Below are 22,474 nucleotides of genomic sequence, written 5' to 3'. Positions count from 1 at the left end.
AGTTTCCTCAATAGGGTCCTCTTAACTTTCAAGCTTGCCTTTTCAACAGCTTCCCCTAATGTAGCATTCCCAGCCTACCAAGGCATTCCAGGAAGTGCCATCACCAAACCTTGGCAGAAGGCTGGCCATGAAAGCTCTTCTCTGGTTTCAGCAAGGTCTCCAAGAAATCTGAGACCTTCCAGTGTTGGCATGGCCCATTCCCTTTGCCAGCTGAGTAAAGAAATCGTTCTCCTCACTCAACCATTGCAGACACTTTGTTATGTCTTACTACAGGAGGGAAAACATAAATAAATACACCATCTCCCCATCTCCAGAATCAAATAAGTCATTTCCAGTGGACTGAGCTAAGTCCATTGCTCGTACTACAAGGGTTGGGAACTACCTTGGTTCTAAAGAAACAATGGAGTCTCTTCTTCCTGCTTGTGGCCATTACAGACTAAATCAAAAGTTCTCCTCTGGCATGAGATCATTTTGTTTTTTAATCAACCCCCTATCAGGGATGGATTGCCTTGTACCTGTCACCTGAGCTTTCATTTGACAGAGATAGCTGCTATCAAGAACACAAGTGTTCCTTTCAAGCCATTTAACTTTCCTCTGTTTGACAGTTTCACAATAGTCACTTTCTATCCATAGAAAAATGGTGATTTAGTAGTGATGGGAATGTGATAGAATTGCTTGATCTGTCATTCAGTCTCCCGTAAGTTCTCTTGGCATAAAGTTCCTCCACAAAAATGGTGAAGACGAAGTGCAATCTGAACATAGGGAATTAGAGAGTTGGAAGGTACCTCAGAAGCCAACTAGTCCAACCCCTCTTGATGCACCAGTTGGGTGGCCTTCTACACTGCAGCCAGCAGAGCTATTGCTGAGAAGAGAAAAACAGAACTAAAAGGTGGGATGAAGGACATGGGCCTTCCTTGTGGGTGAATACTGTCAAAACAGAAGCTATATTGATTGATTAAAAAAATAATAATAAACAGGAGTACAATTGTTTTTTGTTGCATTTTTCCTATTCCCTCTGCAATTATTCCACAAGCGATGAGCAACATTGAATGGAAATTCTAAGTAAATTAGAGTAAATCTGTGGTGTGATGCTTATTTTTCATATTCTATCCATGTTGACAAGCAAGGATATGGATAAATGAATAAGAATCTGTAGTATTTTCCCTGGTGGAAGTTTACAAATTTCTGAATTACACTTGACTAAGTATAACACCCCACTACAATTTTCACAAGAAGATGCTTGTAAACTGGGTTAAAATTTAAGGACATTGTCAAAGAATGGAGGGAGGGAGGGAAGGAGGAAGGGGGCTTCCTTGTTTAGTTCATCATAACATTGAATAAATGTAGACAAAGAAACCTGAACCAGTTAGGGATATAAGAGAATTATACGAAGAACCCCTCAGGGAGAAGATCTGGACACATCCATAACAGGATGAATGTCAACAGGAATATAATCAAGCTCAGTGTTCCTCACCTTTAAGATGAGTGGACTTCAGCTCCCAGAATTCCCCAGCCAGCTATGAAGTCCACACATCTTAAAGTTGCCAAAGTTGAGAAATGCTGATCTAGCTAGTATCTGTCCTTCCTGGGTTGGGCAGAGAACAACATGAAAATGCATATTTTTAACTTTTAGAAAATCTCTGAGATGGCTGAGTCTTTTGGCCTCTTCCCAACAAAAATGCTGAAATATTTCTATCACTTTGGTATCGGGATTCTCCTTAGCAGCACTTCCTGAACTGACCATGGGATACGTTGCACCATGTTTGCAAAGAATATGGCAAACATGTCTGTCTCTCTGTCTGTCTGTCTCTCTTTCTATCACCTACCTACCTACCTCTAGTTTAAAAGTTAGTGAACCCCAGCCTATACAAAATCTTATTCAGAAATTGTCTGGGACTTTCTGAACTATTATAATATGTGATCTTAACTGCTTAATCCCATCATTCCATGGCACCATGATTCTTATGAAACAAGAAAGGAATTGCTCAGACTGGATTATTATCAATGATGGCTAGACCCCATAGATTTCTCTCTTCATCAGAGTTCCCCACACCTCATCTTTTTCTTAGAAGGATTTATTTTAGAAATTATGATATTTCATGAAAAGCTTATATATTGTTTGGGGAAGAGGAGGCGAGCTTCTAATCTTCAGGCAGCTAACACAAAGCTTTATTTGATTTATTCAGCAATCTTTATAAATCTGCTTTTATGTTTTATTTGATTCCAGCCATTAGCCTCTGCGAGGAAGTAATGCTAAAATATACATCATATCAGCAATTCAGTACACTACACCACATTAATCTACATAAATCTAACCTGCTTGGAGGCTGTTTTGGGTTAACTTCACAACCCAGAAAGAGAGAGATGGAGAGATTACAGTAATCCTGCTTATGAAGTTTCTAGGAAAGTCACTTTTTTCCTCCTTAGCCACTGGCAGGAATACAAATGTTCTCAGCTTAAAAAAATGTTATGTTTAAATTAACTGCATCATCATTAACATGGTTTTATGTTTTCAATTTCAGAACGAGAAATTGCATATTACGCCTAGCATTTCCTCTGTATGATTGATTTCAAGTTGGAGAATTGGAACGGGAAATCATTTGGCACAAAGTATTCAGCTGAGAACCGGTTCCCTTGCAAACACTGAAGTCCCTTGAAACAACAACAACAACTGTAATATGGAAATTTAATTTCTCTTTAAGAAGCTGAAGGAGACTCACCATCAATAGTGAAACATTGTTTTTAACGTAACTTTCTTTTCTGCTTCTAGTCCATAAGGACACTGACGCTAGAAACTTCATCTGGATTCTGTAACTGGGCAGTAATGTTTCTAGATGTGGGAGAGATGGTGCAATTTTCCTTCCTCCCTTCCTTCCTCCCTCCCTTCCTTCTCAACTCAGGTAAAGGATTGAGGTATGGGGAGGGCAAGGAATCCTTATTGGTGGGTGAAAAAAAAATAGTTTCACCTTTCCATCTCTCTCCTGGACATTTTCTCTTGTGCTTTGGCGATTCTTGTTAGCGCTACTGAAATCAGCTTTCCACTTTTCAAAAGCGTGCTTCTTCCTCTACAAAAGAGACATCCATTTCTACCTGACTCCGAGAGAACTTGAGAATTTCTTTCCATTTTCTCTTGATGCTGTTTTTAGCTGGCTTTACTGATGGAGGGGGCACACGGTAATGGAATGGTTGCTTTCTATCTAGCATACACACACACACACACACACACACACACAGTGGTTACCCATACCTCTCAAACTGATCAAGAGACTGAAATGAATTTTGGGAAGCAAGGGAGATGGCAGAGTGCTCCACAGAGGATGGCCAATGAAAGGCAGGATGTCCACAAACATCCCATAATTAAATAAGGGTGACAACCCCATCCCACATCCATGACAATTTCTTTGAGATTCTCTTCTCCTTTGGAATAGATTTCAAACAACAGTTCTCTTCTACTTTGTGATGGAATGTCTAACAAAGCTGGGAAGTGGAAGAAGAATAAGGATCATTGCAACACAGACATCTCAGCCCAGGGGAGGGGGGGAGCATGAGAAAGTCACTCAGAGTAACTCTGCCTAATTATGCTAGGTATAAATTGACCTGGGGAATGGCTTTGAGAGGTTTTCAAGATGGATCTCAAGCCCCCCCCCCCCCAAAGCCTGTCAAACTCTTCGTTTCAAGTTCACGTTCATTTCTGTGATATATAAGGCTGTCCAGCTCCATCATGTCTTTGGGTGGCATACAATATTAAAGCAATTTGAAAAACAAGGAACAGCAAACTCAGGAAACAAGAACCCCTTGGAATTCTGGAACAATGTAGGAGGGTAATAGGATCTTGGAAGCCTCTCAAAGCCATTCTCCTGCTCAACTTATACCTAGTATAATTAAGGCAGAGTTGCTCTAGGTCTCTTCCTCATGCTCCCCCCCGCCCCGCCACCTCCACTTTGGCTGCTATGTCTTGCAAGGATCTGTTAGACATTCCATCACATACAGAATGAGCGCCTTGAAGCAAAAATGCAGAAGCCTTTTTTCCACACTGTCAACAGACACTGGCTAGCCATCAAACAGTTTGCTTTCTTGTAAATGAGGATTTATGATTCTCCTCCTACTTTATAACTTCCAAATGTGCCATTCTTCCACAGAGGTTGCTCCTCCTTGCTCCAAAAAGAAGTGTAAATGATGTATTCTCCTGCTGTTAAAAATGACCAAAGGAGAGACAAAGGCCAGTACATTTTTCTTTTCTCCCCTTGACTCCAAGATGGTGCAAAGTAGGAGGATGAAAAAGAAGAAAAGCTTGAACTGTAAACCTGCAGTTATGGCTTACTGGCATTTTTATGCTGTTCCTTAAAAAAAACAACCCTCCTCTGTCATTATATTCTGGGTAATATTTCAACTTTAGGTCACCAAAGTTCAAAGAAGAGTCAATTAATCAACCAGTTACTGGGCTCAGAACAGTCTTAGTAGCTACTGACAATTTGGTGTACCTGGTCAAAATCAGTGGAGGGCATAATTAATGAAAGGGTTGAGCAGGCACATGTCCATTCCTGAGAAGGAATTCTTTGGGGTCCTTGGTGCTCTCTGATCAGAGTTTTTGCTTGCAGACTGTCCTATCTTGGAGTGAAGAACCATGGTGAGATGGTAGCTTGTGTCTCTAGCATTTATTGTTCTACTCTACTAGACAGAAAATCCTGCTAAACTGAAAGGCTGTGGGAAAACCCTGACAGATAAAACCCAGAAATCAAGGTGGGTCTGCTCTGAGTTTCTTTGAAGGGAGATTCAAAGCTTCTAAACTATGTATGCATTTTTCCCCCTGGATAGGGGCCCCCTTCTGCTCACCATCAATACTCATGACACAGACGTTTCATGACCCAACTAGGTAACATCATCAGTGCTGGTGAGGGTGGGGTTTGCTCCCTGTTTATATACAGTAGCTTGCCCTGCTGGTGTTGGTAGGGGTGTGGTTCCTCCTTGCCTTATTAAAGTTAATTATTAATCAAGGAACTACCAAGGAGGAAGCCACCCCCCTACCAACACCAGCAGGGCAAACTACTGTATATAAAAAGGGAGCAACCCCACCCTCACCAGCACTGATGATGTTGCCTAGTCGGGCAATGAAACATCTGCAAGAAAACAACGAGCTCAGACGGCACCAAGGACCCCACAGTTCAACCTTGAGCTACAGAGATTCTCTTCTATTGAAGGAATTCTTCCTTTAATTCATCTAATTATTAAATTTCTCCCAATGGCCTATACACAATTTTCTCTGTAACATAACTGCTTCCAGTCTGAGTGCTTTGCACAAAAACTAGTGGGATAAAAGTATGCTAAATGCATTTCAGTTAACGATAATTACAATGGCAGCAAATGAAGATGTGGGAAGAGAAGCAAATGGAAATAACTCGAGCCTGTTCTGAAACATTTCTCTGTTGCCTTTATGGCAACCCTTGTGGCCACCTTTCATTTAAAATAAGGGTCTATAATTTAGTACAAAAGGGAAAAAAGAACACAGAAGGAAGAGGAAAATAAGTCATGGATGTGGCTGGAGATTGGCATGGCTTAATAATATGCAATCTATTTTCTTTCAAAAGCTTTGTAAAATACAAAACCATATAATTTGTTGTCCGTTGCTGTTCTCCACCTCTTTTTCAGCAGTGAGGAATCAAGCCTGCCTATCATATTTGTAATCCTGATAATAACAGTTGGAACATTGGCACATATGGTTTGGACTTGTCCTGTTCTTTATACGGTTTATGCTGAAATCAACCCGATTGTTAATTTGACTCTGGATCAAGGACTGTGGTTTCAAGCCTCCTCTTGGCTATATTCCTCATATCTGGATTCTATTAATCCAGATGGTGGACCTTTCAGGCATTGGGGGTTTATTTATTTATTTATCAAATTTTTATCACCGCCCATCTCCCCCCACAAGGAGGGACCCTGGGTTGGCTGAGAGATAGGTCATTCAACAAAGGAAGGAGGAATCTAGCCCTGATTTGTAGCACTGGATGATTACTATGCGTGGTTCGTCAACATTTTAATTAGGGATTGTTCATTATTTTGAGCTAGTATAGGGAAGACTTTTGAGCAAGATAGTCAATTTTCGGGGAAGGGGAATGGTTCCATTTGTGATGTAATTGCCCAAGCTTTCTTCCATCATCCCTTTCCAATTTTTCTCTTTTCCCTTTTTATTATTATCAAGATTAATAACCTTTAGGATAGATTAAATTGCTAATCCTATTATGTGTATATTTTTTGTTCTGTTAATTAGTTTAACATTTTTTAAACAAGGCATTCTCTATCTTATCTACTATATGACAGCTGAGTATCTTATTTCAGGAAATCTCTCTCTTCTATCAATCTATCAATCTATCAGTCTATCAATCTATCAGTCTATCAATCTATCCACCATCTTCTGTTTATGTTGAAACATGCTCTCTTTAGGAGAGCTCTTCTCATGGTGAAATTCCCAGAAGTATGAACATGCACTATGCAATGCATGACTGTAATTGCTTATCATTTTTGTGATAAGACAGGAGAGCTATTTTAAGCCATATTGAGGGGTTTTAAAGGGTGGCCTTTCTGGAGCATAATGTGTAGGGTGGGATTCCAGACTGATACATACTAGAGGGAAGAAGGCACCCCCACATGATAATGCCACTTGCTACAGTGTATTTGGCAGAAGCATGCAGAAGTGTGGTGCAATGGGCTTGATACTTCTCTCTGCATTATGGAGACTGGGAATACAGGACAAGTATTTGGATCCAGTATCGTTCATAACCAGTGTGGATGGGAGAGAGGGATTCTAATGGACTTGTGTGATGATCCTCAGCTGTCAGCTCAAGTCCCAGGTCTAAGGCCAGCTTTGTGACCCTACTAAAGAAACAGTTAATTGAAAGCCTGCAGAGATGACACCTATCTTTCAGCCCATGATCACAGGCTGTAATAGAATGTGAGAATGACCTTGGGTGATGTGGGGAAGTGATGCTGCCTAGGAACAGTTTGATAAAAGAGGGAGGAGTCCAGAATTGAATAACAAGCAGAGGAAGATACTTAAAAAGGACCCGCCCTAATTATTCTAGCAGTAAATAGAAAGGGTGGGAGATTGTACTTTCAGACTTGCAAGATTCTATTAATGTGTGAAAGGTGAAAGGTCCCCTGTGCAAGCACCAAGTCATGTCTGACCCTTTGTGGGGAGGCCACTTTCGTGATGTTTTCTTGGTAGACTATAGCGGGGTGGTTTGCCAGTGCCTTCCCCAGCCTAATAGTAAAGTAGAGGTAGCTCATCTGGTCATGTTTCCTGTCTGGTTCACTTGGGAGGGCTGACATCAATCTTGCAAGTCTGAAAGTACAGATCTCCCACCCTCCCTATTTATCACCTGAGTAGTTAGGGTGGGTCCTTCTGAAGTTTCTCTCTCTGCCCGTTATTCAGTTGTGGACTCCTCCCCTTTTCATCTGATCGTTCCCTAGGCAGCATCTCTTCCCTCCCCATCTTCCAAGTCACTCTCACCTTCCATTCCATAGGCTGAAAATTGCTCAGGCTGTTTCAGCAAAGCTATGCACCGAATTTGCCACTTGGTGGCACGCTGTGGATCATACATATGATTTGGGCTGCAGAAGTTCCTACTAAAATATGGGATCTTTCTATAGCCAGGTGTGTCTTCAATCTCTACTGCTGATCCAAAGAGTCTGGAGGATTAATTGGAGCCATTAATTGTTAGCGGTGGTCTGGGAAGAGGGAGAATCTGCTGTGTAAGCAGTCTAAACAGTCGACTGCTCTTATTTGCACTTGACAATTGTCTTTTAAAAAATGGTGTTGATTTTTTTTTTTATTTGGGAGGGAAAAACCAAAACAAAGCAGAAACATTCAACAGCTGATCTCTCCTTTGTACAATTACAGGGAGTGAGGGAAGAGAGGAGGGGACAGGATTATTGATCCAGTAGATTCTAATAGCTGTTCAAGCCATCCCCATCCATCATTTGAATGCATATTCAATGAGCTTTAATCGGCAAATTTGTCACATTTGGAAGCCATTATGCTTTAATGGATTTATTGTGTTTGTTTAGTGGTTTTTTAAATATGATGCATGAACTCTGCCTTGGTTGCTGCATATTCCGGCATTTGAATGGATGCTAAAATTGGAGCATCAGGCAAAATTACTGCTGGTATGTAAACAACATGGTCTCTGGTGTGTTACCATTGTTGTTTTTCAAACAAGCAAGAACACTATTCTAGAGTGAGGCAGTGGCTATATAAATAATTACAACATTTGGGAGGGGATTAAATCTAATGTATATGCACAGGCTTAAATGTAGACGGAACATATGCTCGATCATAGATAGAGACACAAACCAACCATTTATGCTATTTCAGGAGTGTTATGCTGACATGGGGAATACTGTGCATGTGTGTTTGGGGCAGGGCGGGGAGAGAGAACAGGACATTGATACATTGATTTCACCAGTTAAGTTGCTTATGAAATCTCTTGGAGTCAACACTTTGCTGGCACTGGACAGTCTCTGTTCGACCTCTTACTTCTGGTACAGAAGGGCCATGAGGATATTTCTACTTCCAACCGTCCGTTCAGCCTATGAACTTCCTAGGCAGGTTGGACTGACCGCAGCAGCCAGATGGATAGACTGACAGACACAAGAGATCTAGAGTTCTGTTATCTTGATATTGTCCACATTGGTTGGTAATGTCTCTAGCATTTTAGATGAGGACTTCTCTCAATGCTCCTTGAAGACTGATCTTCTTAAGTTGTACAATTGCTTCCAACTCTTCATGGTCTGATGGACATCATTTTGCCTGTACTGTCTAATTGCTTCTTTGAGTTCTTGTAAGCTCATATTTATCAGTGAAAGTATTTTGCCAACTTGTCTTCTGTCAGTCTCTTTTTTGATTATCTTTGATGTTTTTTCCAGGGACTCTCACCTTTGCATTATGGGCCCAAAATATTTAGCTTTAGCTTCATTATTACTGCTTCCAGGGAGCTGTCTGCTTTTACTTCCCGTAGTGGTGAATGATTTGTTTTTTCCTTGCAGGCCAAGATATTTGCAACCATGTTCTCCAGCACCACTGTTCAGAGGCATTGATTTTTTTTCAGGTTTTCTGATGGTTCAGCTTTCACAGGGAAAGTGAAGATATTGAGTATTAAATCTGAGACTTTCCGTCTGTTGGGCAAACAGTCTGCCATTGAAAGAGATTGCCCAGTTCATAAAGCACTTAGGAATGGTTGTCAACCAGGATCTTCAGCAACTAGGACAGTGGAATCATGTACTACAACCTAGCATCTTCAGGAATTAGGAAAGTGATACTGACAGTCTCTGAATGCTTTCTGTGTCTCTTCTGACCTTGCACTCTAATCAGAGCCAAGTAGTAGGATTAAACACAGTTTCTATTTAACCACAAAGCTCACAACATAGACTAGGCAATTGTGGGAATTAAAACAGCAGCTAGATTCAGTTGCCCAATTCTACTTAGAATGGAGTTGATACTACCCAATAGTTGCAACAGTACTTTTATTTGGTATGCACTTATACCTAAGCATGATATAAGAGACTTGATTATTGTCTCCATAACAACTGTGTGAGGTCGGTTGGATTGAGAGTGACTGGTCCAAAGTCAACCAGTGAGCTTCCATAGTTGAGGGTGAACCTGGGTCTCCTCATTCCTAGGCCAGCACTAAACCATCAAATAGAACCATTTGACAGTGGTGGAAGTATTTTAAGAACATCTGCAAACCTAGAGCCAGCTTTGTTGGTACCAACACTTGTACTGCAAAACCTGATGACCAAGCAAGGTTTTGTGAAGATGTCATCTATGTTGCTGAATGATCAGGGGTCTGGGAACTAAGTCCTAAGGAGAGATTGAGGGAATAGGGTACGATTTGCCTTGAGAAGAGATATGATAGCACTCTTAAAATACATGAAGAATGATCACACAGAAGAAGACCATGACCTTCCATGAGATCCATGGAAGAAGATTAAAGAATGACAGCAGCTGCACAACATAAACAGTGCCCCGCATAGCTGGTGAGATCCTCTCTATTGTGTATTTCAAGCAGAGGCTGGTCCACCACCTATCAGGAATACTTTAACTTGGATTCCTGAACCAAGCAAAAGGACTGAATTGCCTAAACAGCCCATCCCTCCCTCCCATCTGCTTCTATGAATGTGACCTCCTTTATTAATTAGCTGAGACCAAGAACCAATCTTTATGCATTGAGATAATACAGAACTTACAGAGAAGTCACATGTAGAAAAAGCAGCCACAGTTGAGAATCTCTCATGGCCTTCTAGAGTTAGCCAGAACTTCCACACCTATTTATTGTGAGCAGGGAATTTCTTCACTAAATGCCACCATTTCCCAAGGATTAAAACAGCAAAAAGATGAGCCTGCTGGGCCCAAAGCACAGTGCGTTCTGACAAAAGCAAATAGTTTTAACGACACAGATCTCCTTTATGATGCTAGTCTCCTAACTCGAGTGCTTACAGAGTTTTGGAAATAACACCTTAGTGGTTTCTTTTTCATAGTTTGCTCTATGATGTGTTTACAAAGTCATGGTTACAGCTCTATGCTTACATATACTGATAAACAGCACATGTCAGAAGAGCGTGCCTTTTGGGACAATTCATTCTCTTGGATTTTTCTTCCTTTTAAAGACCATTTGAATGATTACTTAGCTTAGTTCTTGGCCTAGAACTCACTCAACTGCATTTGGTCTTCTGATCCTAAGGCCACAGTTATGAGACAAGAAGCTAGAACGATCACATTCAAAGTGAAATAATAAAGCAATTTTGTTTCTTCCTAAAGCTTGACATTCCTCATGGAACTGCCTGGATATGTAACTAACTAGGAAGAAGATGCTGCCATGAAAGTTGATTTTAATACAGGTTTAAATACTTGATGCCCCCATGTCCATGGATGACTCAACACTTTGGCTCAGTTTTGTTCTCCCCTTCCTGCACAGGTGAACAGGGCTTTCAAAAGGTACTTGTGGCCATGATAAACAATGAAGAGAAGCCACAGGCACAAATGAAGGAACATTATAAAGGGAATTTGGTTGTGCCTACTATCTAGAAGGACTGTTTACACATCTAGTAAGGATAACACCCACAAGTTGAACTCAGCTCCTGTAACGGTATGTGAGAAAGACCTTGGCAAATGGGGTGAAGAGATGCTGCCTAGAGAATGGTCAGATAAGAGGGCATAGCCCACAGCTGCATAACGGGTGGAGAAAGAGGCTCAGGAGGGGACCCTCCCTGATTTCTCAAGCTGTAAAGGAGACGGCGGGAGATTTGTACTTTCAGATGTGCCAGATTCTGTTAAGGTAGCCTTACAATAAAGTAGAATTAGTGTATCTTGTTGTGTTTCCTGTCTGGTCTACCTGGGAAGGCTGAAAACTCCAGATGATTTCACAGACCCATCCATGCAGTTTTATTGACAACAATATGGAAATAGTTTACTTTTGCCTTTTGACCTTGCTTAGCTTCTGAGCCCAATAAAGATCAACCTATTGGTGCCATCTGCTGAGACAGACACGTGTTAGCCATCACTTAGTTCTGCCCCCTTTTTAGAATTACTTACTTTTAGGGTAGTGTCTTTCCTGGGCATCTTCCAGGTTGCCTCTGTCTCTTTAAATCACCCAGACAGCTCCTCCTCCAGCTGATGACATCATAATGTCAACAGTTGGCAAGCTATAGAAGACTGTCTCCTTTCAGATAGGTTATGGTCTGTCTTCCAGTCACATGGAACACATTTGGGAATTCCACTTCCCCTATGCAACAACATGGGGATCAAGCTGTAAGTATCATAATACCCAGATGAAGTCTGTATGGATGTTAATGGATTGCCATTAAAAGTTGATTTTAAAAAAATGATAAAGAACATTTCCTTTTAAAGAGAGCTCAAGCAGTACCAAAATCACCACATTTCACTGAAATCTTCTATGTTGCAAGAAATATCTAAAGCAGATTTGTTCCGATTTAACTGAATGGAAACTGACCTACAATCCCAACCTACAATAGGAGGGTCAAGAATGATTTTCAAAAGCTCTCCAGAGTACTTGGGCCCTACTCAGAGATGTCAGAACTGAAGCTAGAACTTTTTGCACACAAAGCAAGTGTTCTTTCACTCAACAATGATATCTGCGGTGAGCCACTAGCAAGGCCTGTGTGTAGAATCTAAATTTCTCAGCTAGGTGCCAACAGCTGCGTCCTGGTTGTTCAAACAACCTACCTGTGGAAGCTCACTTTGGTTGTTTGTTAGACAGGTTGCAAAGCTTTTGCTCAGCATCTGATTTAGCACAATTCCTGTTCTCTGCTGAAAGTTAAACCATCTTGTTTTGTTATATTTCACTTTTCAGACTTAGGGATTAATGTGGGCTTCGCTCTATTTTTAAAACTGCATCACTTAATGGCCTTTGCCTTTGTAAAGGCAAGATACAGCTGTTTTATTATTTCAATCATACATGCTTATCCTTCAGGCCATGTTGGGTGGAACCTCTAGAGAAATTCCGACTCTCAGATTAAAAGATCATGGATCCCAGCATTCCTGGACTGGTGATCTATCTTGGGACAGGAACTGTATTCTGTACATAGTAAGGACTGGATTTTCCTTTCAACACAAGTAATAAAGCTCATTGGTAGGACTCATTTTCCAATGCTTGTAGCCTGATCACACTTTATACCTGGACTACAACTGCAGTGAAGAAAACTATCCCATCTAAGCCAATATTGTTTTGTATGTCTGGGGGAGATGGGCGGTGATACAAATTTGATAAATAAATAAAATAAATAAAATTGGTTGACAGTTTAGTGCTTCAGGCAAGTATCTCTCCCAGCACTGAAGGGATGCCAAGATTTGAAACTGCAACTTAATTTATTACTAACTTTTCTATGCTGCTCCCCTTGCACCAGCTCAGAGTGCTATACAATATACGGATAGTTAAAAACCACAGAATGAAAGAAGACAGTGATGTAAACCAAGATGGTGCTAACCATCAGGGGCAGATCCAAACAACATTCCTCAAATGATCTCTCCTAGCACCAGGTTTTCACACTCGCTGCTTAAACACATCAGGGTAGTGTCAGTCTATATATAAGAGGAGACACTATTCCACAGGAGAGAAGACACCACTGAGATACCACTGAGACTGGGATCTCTACAGATGGAATTTCCTGGGGAAGCAGCCCTTAGTAAGCCTTCTCTCACTGACCTTGCAGAATGGACAGATTAATTTTGGACCATGAAACTTGCAAAGCAAAATATACGTTATGGAACTATGTTCTTTCCCTAATTGTACTCTCTAGTGGGCTCTATCCTTGTTTTTCTCACACCTTTGCACTACTTGAGAATGGTGTGATCCATGTGAAGACTTGATGCAATCCAACTCTAGGTCCTAATATGGCGACCAGTGTCGTAGCTCAGAATTGAACAACTAGAGGCTCCAGAGCCATTAAATTACATTTCCTGCACATGAAAACCAAACAAATTTAGGTCCTGCCTCCATCCTGTTTAGATCTGGAAGGCAGCTCCCTGCATCCGCTTCAAAGACTAAGAATGGTCCTTCAAAGGTCCTCAACCTGAATGACGTTACGCAGCCTGGCTTTCAAGCTTTATCAATGTTAACCCTCAATCCCATCTTTCATGGTTAAGCTTTGTTGGTTTTACCTCATTGAGTCTTCTTTGAATCCCTTAAATTGGGCTGGCATTGATTTGCATTTCATGGTACAGAACTCTTTCTGTTTTGAACCACAGCAGTTTTCACTTAAAAACAAACTTATCCAAGATATAATCTTCTTTTGTTCTTTCCTTTCTTCCTTTCTTCTTCATCTTCCTTTTCCTTTTCCTCTCTTTTTTTTAAGTAACAGAGGAAAGCAGATTATTTCAATTAAGAACCTGCCTGTGACAATTGTAAGCAATGTTTCTACAGAGTTCGGAGCTGTAATTGCAGTTTTACATTTCTTTCTGACACTGTCAGAATTTAATTTTCAAGGCATTATTGCTAAGGTAGCTTCTTAGCATTTTGATCTAGCACTAAAAACCAGGGCAGGTAAGTAGCATTAGTTCCTCTTTAATATTAGGACAAAGACACCTCTGGACCCAAGTATTAAGATATCCTGAACCTTAAAAGAATTGATAATAAATTCCAGAAGGTTCTCCAATATTTGATTTGGATAGATGGGCAACCTTATTTCTGTTGAAAAAGGGGCATAGGTTAATGTGAGTGTGGTTTAATCAAGCAGAGGTGTGCCAGACCTGAAAGAAAGTGGGGCCATGCATCATTTCTCTTTCTGGGACCGGTTTTCCTCCTCTGACTCCTTCGTCCACAAAGTCAGCTGGAAATGAGATTAATGGGGGACACTTGGCCAAAGTTTATATAAACTAAGATTGTGCAATGCTTCAGATTCAAAGGCTAAAGGATTTTGGTCACATATGGTGCACCCTTTGGCAACTCCTTAAACCAAATACATGTTTTCCTGGGATCATGCCACAGCTATGGAAGCAGCTACTTGACTTGGGAAAAGATGCAGCTACTTTAAAGAGGTACAGGCATTTGCCATATGGGGCCTCCCCATGCATGCTCAAGTGCCTTTTCCTCTTTGAAGTCAAATTGCTGATGCTGAGAAATTTTCCAGAAACTAAAGCAGAAGTTGGCATCAACTTACACTAAAAGAGTGAAGTGCTTGAAAAGAAATGAGTTCACCCCTGAAAAAACAATTGACTGCCATCTGATTGTTATTTCAAATAAGATTATATTAGATTACCAGCTGAAGGAGTACTTCATTGTATCATATTTTCCCAATGGGCTTTTAAAGAGGTTTATTATCTTCCTTTCTCTTTGCAAGCTGGAATTTAGCATGTAGGCCTTAAGTGCATTACCTGGTCTACCACTTAGGATTTTGAGAGATGATGTCAGGGGAGAATGATACTCCTGGATATGCTTCTGGAACTGCTAAATAGTTCATTTTGCCAATTTCAGAAAGCATCTAATGTCCATGTGCATTGGATTCAGCCATGCCCAGGCCACACCTAACATCCCATACCACAGTTCCCAGGAATTCATACAGATTTAGGGGCAGAACATTCCATAGTCTTACAGTTGACCATCATAGCTGTTTTCCCAACCAGGTGGTCTCCAGACATTTTGGATGTAAATTTCTATTAGTACTCACCCATGTGGTCAGTTGGAGATTTCAAAACAGGAACCTCTTGATGTGATAAAGGTGTGAATTGTCTTTTGGTGATATATCATAAGCTTGGTATCTATATGTGTTCTCTCAGCTGAGTCCCTTTTTCTTGCCCCATTTAACACAATAGTTAGGCCAGAGATGTAAATTATTCAGAACTTGGTTGTTAACATATAACCGAATTAAATCCCCCTTGTCACAGAATCTTTTAAAGTAATTTATAAACATCCTGAGAGCACGCCATTTATTAGATGAGGCTAGCAAATATTTTATTTTGATGGGAAAGTTTAGAAGCAAGTGAGCCACTAAATAATGAAAACAAATTAAGAGACTCATTTGGAAATTAGTTTGAGGAATGGCTTCATCTGCCGAGGCACACTGATCTTAATTATTTGTCTTCAATAAATATTGCCTAAGCTGCTTATTAATATTATACTTGCACTGAGAGCTTACTGGTGAACTTGTTCTGCGCAATGGGTGTATATTCAGGGAAGTGAAAATATATCTTCCCAAATCTCACAATCTCTGTGAAGAGTCAGCCTCTTCAGATACATAGCTACTGCTCAGGAATTATTTCCCTCACCACCCCTTTGTAAGGTCATTCTCTTTCCTCATGAGATCCCAGCTAACCTAGGATCAGACAATGGATATGAGGTATTTCATACACTGTGGAATAGGTGGTCAGATGGCTGCCTTGAGAATGGATTGCAAGAAAGCAGAGGTACATGAGACAGGTGATCTCAGCCAGCTGATTCTACTGCCCTTGCTCTGTGGTGGCATGGATTCATCTTTCCCCAGTTTTTCAGCTAAAAATCACTCCATCACCAAATGGAAAGTACATTTTTGCAGCTGTTGAGCCTTTTGAAAATATTCCCGCTTACATGTTGGTGAATTCTCTTGTTGGCTTTTAGGAGAGGTAGTCAATGAACAACTTCCAGGAACCAAAAGAATCTTAAATGTCCTAATGGCAGGAGTCTTAGAGGTGAGAAGTCTCTAATAAAACCACTTTAATAAAGATAGTAAGTCTCCAATAAAAAGAGAAAGTTTGTATTCCTTTGGATATTTCCAGTGACAAACAGCACAGAGGTTGGTAAGAAAAAGAAGTTTCAAGTTTAAAGGCTTAAAAGGGAATTCAAATGCCACTCCTGACTAAATTGCATCGTTTTAATGTTCCTTGTTAACTTTCAGATAACATGACTGCATTTAGCTTTGAATGTTCTGAATGGCATTATTGATTGTTGTCACATTATCCAATATGAAAAGCGTCCTGTGAAAATCCTCTTGATGCCTGATTGCTCTTCAGAAGGAACTCCTGCTGAAGTGTTTCAAAGAATGAATTACCTTTAATTCAACTCATAAAGACATTGCCATTTTTTTTCTTTTTCTTTTTCTTGGCTTTGTTTTATTTTCTGAACTCCCAAACGATTCGTTTTGACATGGCGGGGAAGCTCCAAAAAGAAACGATGAAATCTTCTTCAAGTGTAGCCAGATATCTTGAAGTGTGTTTCCATTTTCAAACAGATTGCCAACAAGTATACTCAGCCATCAGGGTTAGAATCTAGTGTTAATTATAGCTGAAAGCTGGTAACGGCCAACTGTTCGCTTTTATTTGAATTTTTAAAAGATCATTGAAAATGCCTTAATTAGGGTTTCTTATAGTGTTGATAGTGGTGAATCCTGCTCATGATTGTTGAAATGGATCTGATAGACTACTCAGATGCAATATATAAAGGGACAGCTGCATATTGTGGGAACTGTAATATGACACACCTGGAAGGCTCTGAGCTGGGACGTCTGCAATCTATATATCTGCTGATCTTATTATAGTTGATCACACAGTCAGCCATGTTTAGATTGGATTTGGCATTTTTATTCACTATTATTATTCCTATTATTATTCACACGTGAGATTCATCAAGTGTGTGCAAAATTTGAAAGTGGCTTGCCATGTTCTTTCCTATAAAGGGTTATGATTCCCTTTAATGGGCATTCTTCTCACCCTTGGTTGGTTAGAGCTACCAATGTGGCAATACATTTCCATCCACTTTTTTGGACGCTGATTGAATTGCAGCATGAAGTCTGGTCATGTAAGGGTAATGTGTGGTTCAGTTTAAAAAAAACACAGTGAACCGGGACAGAATATGCATTTCTTGACCATCAAAGGCATTTTTTCTGCTCATCCATCAATGATTGTAAAGGCAGACCACTACCTTTTAGTGTTCGGTTGCTATGAAGGCTAAATCTGCATATTGTATTTGTTACTGAGAATGCATTAGCCTCTTCACCATGATTTCTTTTGCCCTGTTTGGTAGTGAGTCTTGGATCCACTTTGAAGCCATCCAGGCTGCTATTAAACCAAATAGATCCTGTTCTGTTTGTTGCACTGCCATGGTCTTGCAAAGATTTTCCTTAAGAGCCCAGCTGAAACCAAAGAAGGACATTAGAACCCCTAATGGGATTCCTTCTTTGCCATCAAATAACTTTCAAAGCAAACTCTGTTAACACACTATTAAGAGGTTATGCCCATAAGCTATGGGAACTTAGGGAGTATGTGGCATGGCACTGTCTGAGCAGGTAGATCTCAGGCAAGCCAAATTCCTCCCTGATGCCCCTTTTTCACTCCCTCTAAAACCCTACTCAAAGCACACATTTTCTGTGAAGGCTTTGACACAACCTCTCAGTCCAGACTTCCTAACTGAATGCATCCTAGATAGAAAAAAACTGCAATGCATCACATTTTTTGTGCTTCTATTTTCTCCTCCTTGCATCTGCTGACTCAGTTGTGTTGTTTCCTAGAATGGGGCAGAGGTCTATCCTCTTGTTCTTTGAAAAATGCCATCTTGAAGGAAACAATTATTTCATTTCTTCTAGATAAAGAACTGTTCTGTTTCAACAGGCATTTCAGCATTGGAGGTGATGTGGGGTTGCATTTTCTCCACTGTATTTTGTTATCATTGGTGGCTGTTTTTAGTTTTGATACAATGGTTTGGGGGACAGAGGGAGATTTTACTTTTAGTGTATGTTGTCATGTATTTTACTGTTGTAAACTGCCTGGGGTGGTAGATAAAAGTCTGTAGTAAGCAAGTAATCAGTAAATAAATAAAGGGTTGTGTTCATTCAGAGCATCCAATGTCATTTCCATGTCCATGGAAATGCCAAGTTAAGGTCAGAACTCTACTTATCTGAAAAAAAATCATCTTGCAGCATCTTTCTAATCTTGAATCAAGGCCAACTATGCCACCTACTAGCTACAAGGGCCTGAAATTGCACATCATCATCATCATCATTTATTTATTTACCTGAATTTTCTAAACTAAGGAAGAATGGAGGATGACTACCAAATAGAAAGAGTAACTTTCTATCATACGATCCAGATTTTAGGCAGGAGAGTAGGCTTGTCACATCCATAAAAGACACATCCACAAGGCTCCAGCTACTAATAAGCAGAGCTGGGAAACTGAATTGAACAAATTGAAAAATCATCTTGCACCCAACCCTCCATATAAGTTCTTTGAAACTGCTTGAACAATTTATCACCAGAACAAGGAGGAACACTGTAGCAAAGAAGCGATCTTGCTTGGAAACTAAAAATAAGAACAACTCTATATTTTGGCTTTGAACCATCATATGTAAAATCCATCACCTTCTGGGGTAGCAGTCAATTCTCCCTAAGAACTGAGCAATATTCCTGGACCCTTGGATTAGGAAGCAGCTGAAAGAGGCTAGGTCACCAAACCTCCATATTCCCTGTCTTCGGGTTTAGATCTAGCTTCCCATAAAAGGCCTTTAGTCCCATTAAGTACACTGCTTACCAAAGAGGTCAGGAATGATCTTCTCTCCCTGTTCCAAAATCTGGCATAAAACTATACACTTTGATTGATGTTTCTATTATTATTTGCAACACACTGCTCACAAGGTTGCCTTTTCTGATAAACTCACCTTCAGTACCCTCTAGGTTGCAATCCTAACACACTTCTGCTTAAAGATTCAAAACTGGGTTTTGTTTTGTTTTTAGCTAACATGACTACTAGTTTATTGGTGAAATGCTAATTCCGGGTATAGCCTATAGAGGTGCTGGGCACTAAAAATGTCTGTCTTCATCCACCCCTCTACCCACCCATCCATTTCCATCCGGGCTATGCAGAACACTTCAGTTTGACACATCTGGGACTGAAGCACCCTTCTGTTTGAAGAAGCACTTCCCTTTCAATTTCAGGTTGGAGCACCTGCAGCACTTCAACCTGGATCTTGAAAACAGGGATTAATGGTCAGAAACCTCTTTCTTCTGGAGAAAAACAGCTGGCCAGGTCAAGTAAGTCTGCTCTGAGTTGATGCAGAATGACCTGAATTTTTGATTCTTGGCACTGCCCTGAATCAGATGATAGTGACATTTTGGACTGAGGTGTTCTGCTGAAACCTTACAAATTCATCAAAAACTCATAAGGTTAAGGCAATCTCACTTTCACAATATCCTGCGAGATTGCCTAAATCTTGTGCTATGTCATAAGATTATTGCTATTTTAAAATATTCTAATTTAAAGTGGTGGTAGTGGGGTTTTCTGTAGATACCAACTGCTGTGAAATTTACTACCCACAGGCACCATGGTGCCATCCCCATTAAATAAAATAACTACACATAACTACTCTGCAAGGCTACACAGTGTGTTTTTGGTGACATGGCATCAAGGTGCGACAGTGAAAAGCAGAGACACTGAATATCTGACCAGCCTCCCCTCCGAATTTGTATCCTTCCCCCTGCAAATCAGCATTCTTTTTGTAAAGCATGGCAAAATAGAAGTGACAGGGAATGCTTTATTTCCTTCTTGTTTACCGCTAGTCTGCCTATCAAAAAATATTAACAAAAATGGATGGAGTCTGTATGCTCAAGCCCACAATCCCAGAACATCCTATTGCCAGAAGCAAGATATGATTGACATTCTAAGTCCATGCTTCTGGTTCCCTTGACATGCTGGGGAATTCTCCAGTACAATGTAGTTGTAGACAGGTAACAGTTAGAGGGAAGGAGGTAGACTACTGCCCTCAGGCAGACCCAGTAGGCCAAAAGGGGGCGGGGGGGGGGGAAGCCCTGGCAGCTACGGAAGTTGTGAAGAGATGGAATTGCCGCCCTGTCCAAGTTGTCTTAAGCTGTTCCAGGACTCTGCCCTCTGTGCAGCAAACATCTGTATCTTCCTGGCCCAGGATTCTGTGAGGACTTTTGTACTGCAGCTGATATCACTTATCCAGTGGCTGCCCAAGGGGTCAGTCTCCAAGCCATAAAGTACTCCTTTTTCCCAGCAGGATTCAGTCCAACCAATCAGTCACTTTCCCGCCTTTCTTTACATTCCCAGTGTCTTCTGTAGTTATTACCAGCATTCACCCAGTTGATGGAGGTGCATGGTAACTTCCATGTCATCATATAAGTAGACACTCATCATCATCCTGATTTGATTTCAAAAAGCAGAAAGAGTGACCCAAACAGGAATTTCCAGCAGACCCAAAAGTTCCTTACCCAACTTAGATTCTTCTCTCTCTTAGAGAAGTCCATTCACTGGGTTTCTACATTCCCAGTGAGCAGAACAAAATCTAACCACCTTAAAAGGCAGAAGGGCAGGTTAGAGAAACTTCTTGAGACAGCAGCTCAACTATGAAACCAATCTGGGGAGCAGGAGGTCTCTATCACAAGGGGTCTTCAAGAAAAGGCAGGGCAAGCTATCTATCTAGCTCATGACATCATGACTCTGCAAGACTTGCTGCTCTCAACATGCCTTTGGACCATGGCTCTTCACAAATGAGAATGAATGGATATTCCAACCAGACCCAATGCAAAAACAGAAAACAGATGCAAACTTGAAGATGTTGCAAAGCAGAGGACCGTGAAAAATGCATTCACTAGGGCAGCCTCCTCTCTTTGGGGGTCACTTCATCAATCAATTCTCCAGCACCCTTTGCAAATTATTTTATCTTCCATGCAAGGGAACCACATACACAATTCTTCTGCCTCCTATGTTAGCCACAAAAGAGCTCAATAGGTAGGTCAGTCTAAGAGATAACATCTATGTTCATATGATATGATTAGCCTGGTTATTGAATTAGCTCTCTTTCTGAGTTTACGCAATGCATCCATCTGTAAACTAGCCAAACAGGCTAGGTTTGTCCAACACGCTAAACCACCACAAAAGCTGATCAAGGTTAATATTAACCAGGTTTCATGAGAATGTGGTTATTTACGTCTTAAACCTGACATGAATATATCAATGAATGTTGATAATCAGTAACTTACATGGCTTAATGCGGATCTGAATCCAGATTTTCTTGGTCTTAACCCAGATTAGACAGTGGTAAACAGACATCAATGTCATCCTTAGGCACCCTTAAAATGTGTCAAGCTGTAACTAAAAAGAAAAAGAAGGTACTTACGATTTCTGTGGCACAGATTTGGTGGCAACTTTACTGGTAGGCTCGTTCCATTCTGAAAAGAAATGAAGCAAAGTCACATTAATTGCCCTGATTTTTGTGGCAACTGCACATCACCCCACAATATCTCTCGTAGGCAAGTGATGTCACTGTTGGCCACCATCCCAAATATGACAAAGCATTAATGAGGAGCATGCAAAAGCTAACTTTTTTGGTGGGATGGAGCTGAAGTCCCCATCCTTTGTCTTTATGGGACAATAGATCAAGAGAAAAGCTGATGGTTAGAGAAGTTGTCCTTTCTTAGGTCACACCAGCTGGAGGTGGTGGGGGAGGGTATAGTCCAGCATTCTTAGAGGACACCAGGTGGCGGGAGGCTGGTTTACCCTCAGAACAATGAAGACTTACTTTGCACATTATATCCTGAGGTCAGATGCTGGCAATCCTACAAATGGAAACAAACAAATGTCAACATTGTTCAGGTCCTTGAAGGAGGACGTTATGCACAGAATGTGCTAGATTAACTGCAGAATGGATACATTAGCAAAGAAGGTAAGCCCACTAAACTGTTTCTCTACTACAGTCTTAGTTATAGATGAGTATTTGTTCATTTGTCCACACCCCCATACTCCCAAGACCCGTGTCACTGATATTAAATCAGAACATTTGCTAACCTTGCTCACTAATAGGCAACTGCCCTTCAGGATTTCAGACATGTATTCCCCAGCCTCATCTGCAGGTGTCAAGGATCAAACCTAAAAGCTTCTGCATCCAAATAATGAAATCCACCATTGAGATACCATCCTTTCTTATAGCTACCAAGATATTTATTTATTTAATTTAATTTATTTGTCAGATTTGTCACCGCCCATCT

The 22,474-nt window shown here is 40.7% G+C and overlaps 1 protein-coding gene across 1 annotated transcript in view; it reads right to left on the bottom strand.

Moving 5' to 3' along the window:
• AFF2 (ALF transcription elongation factor 2) overlaps window positions 1–22,474 on the bottom strand; it is a 301,401-nt gene that overhangs the window by 92,529 nt on the left and 186,398 nt on the right. The window contains exons 6-7 of the mRNA XM_063313787.1: window positions 22,009–22,045; window positions 21,607–21,658 (exon numbers count right to left, since the gene is read on the bottom strand). Coding sequence (XP_063169857.1) covers window positions 21,607–21,658; window positions 22,009–22,045 — 89 coding nt within the window. The remainder of the gene's footprint in view (window positions 1–21,606; window positions 21,659–22,008; window positions 22,046–22,474) is intronic.

The sequence above is a fragment of the Candoia aspera genome, chromosome 12, assembly GCF_035149785.1.
Source record: "Candoia aspera isolate rCanAsp1 chromosome 12, rCanAsp1.hap2, whole genome shotgun sequence".
NCBI classification, from domain to species: Eukaryota; Metazoa; Chordata; class Lepidosauria; order Squamata; family Boidae; genus Candoia; species Candoia aspera.
Note: the sequence above shows the minus strand (reverse complement) of the source record. Positions and strands in the feature narration are given on the sequence as shown.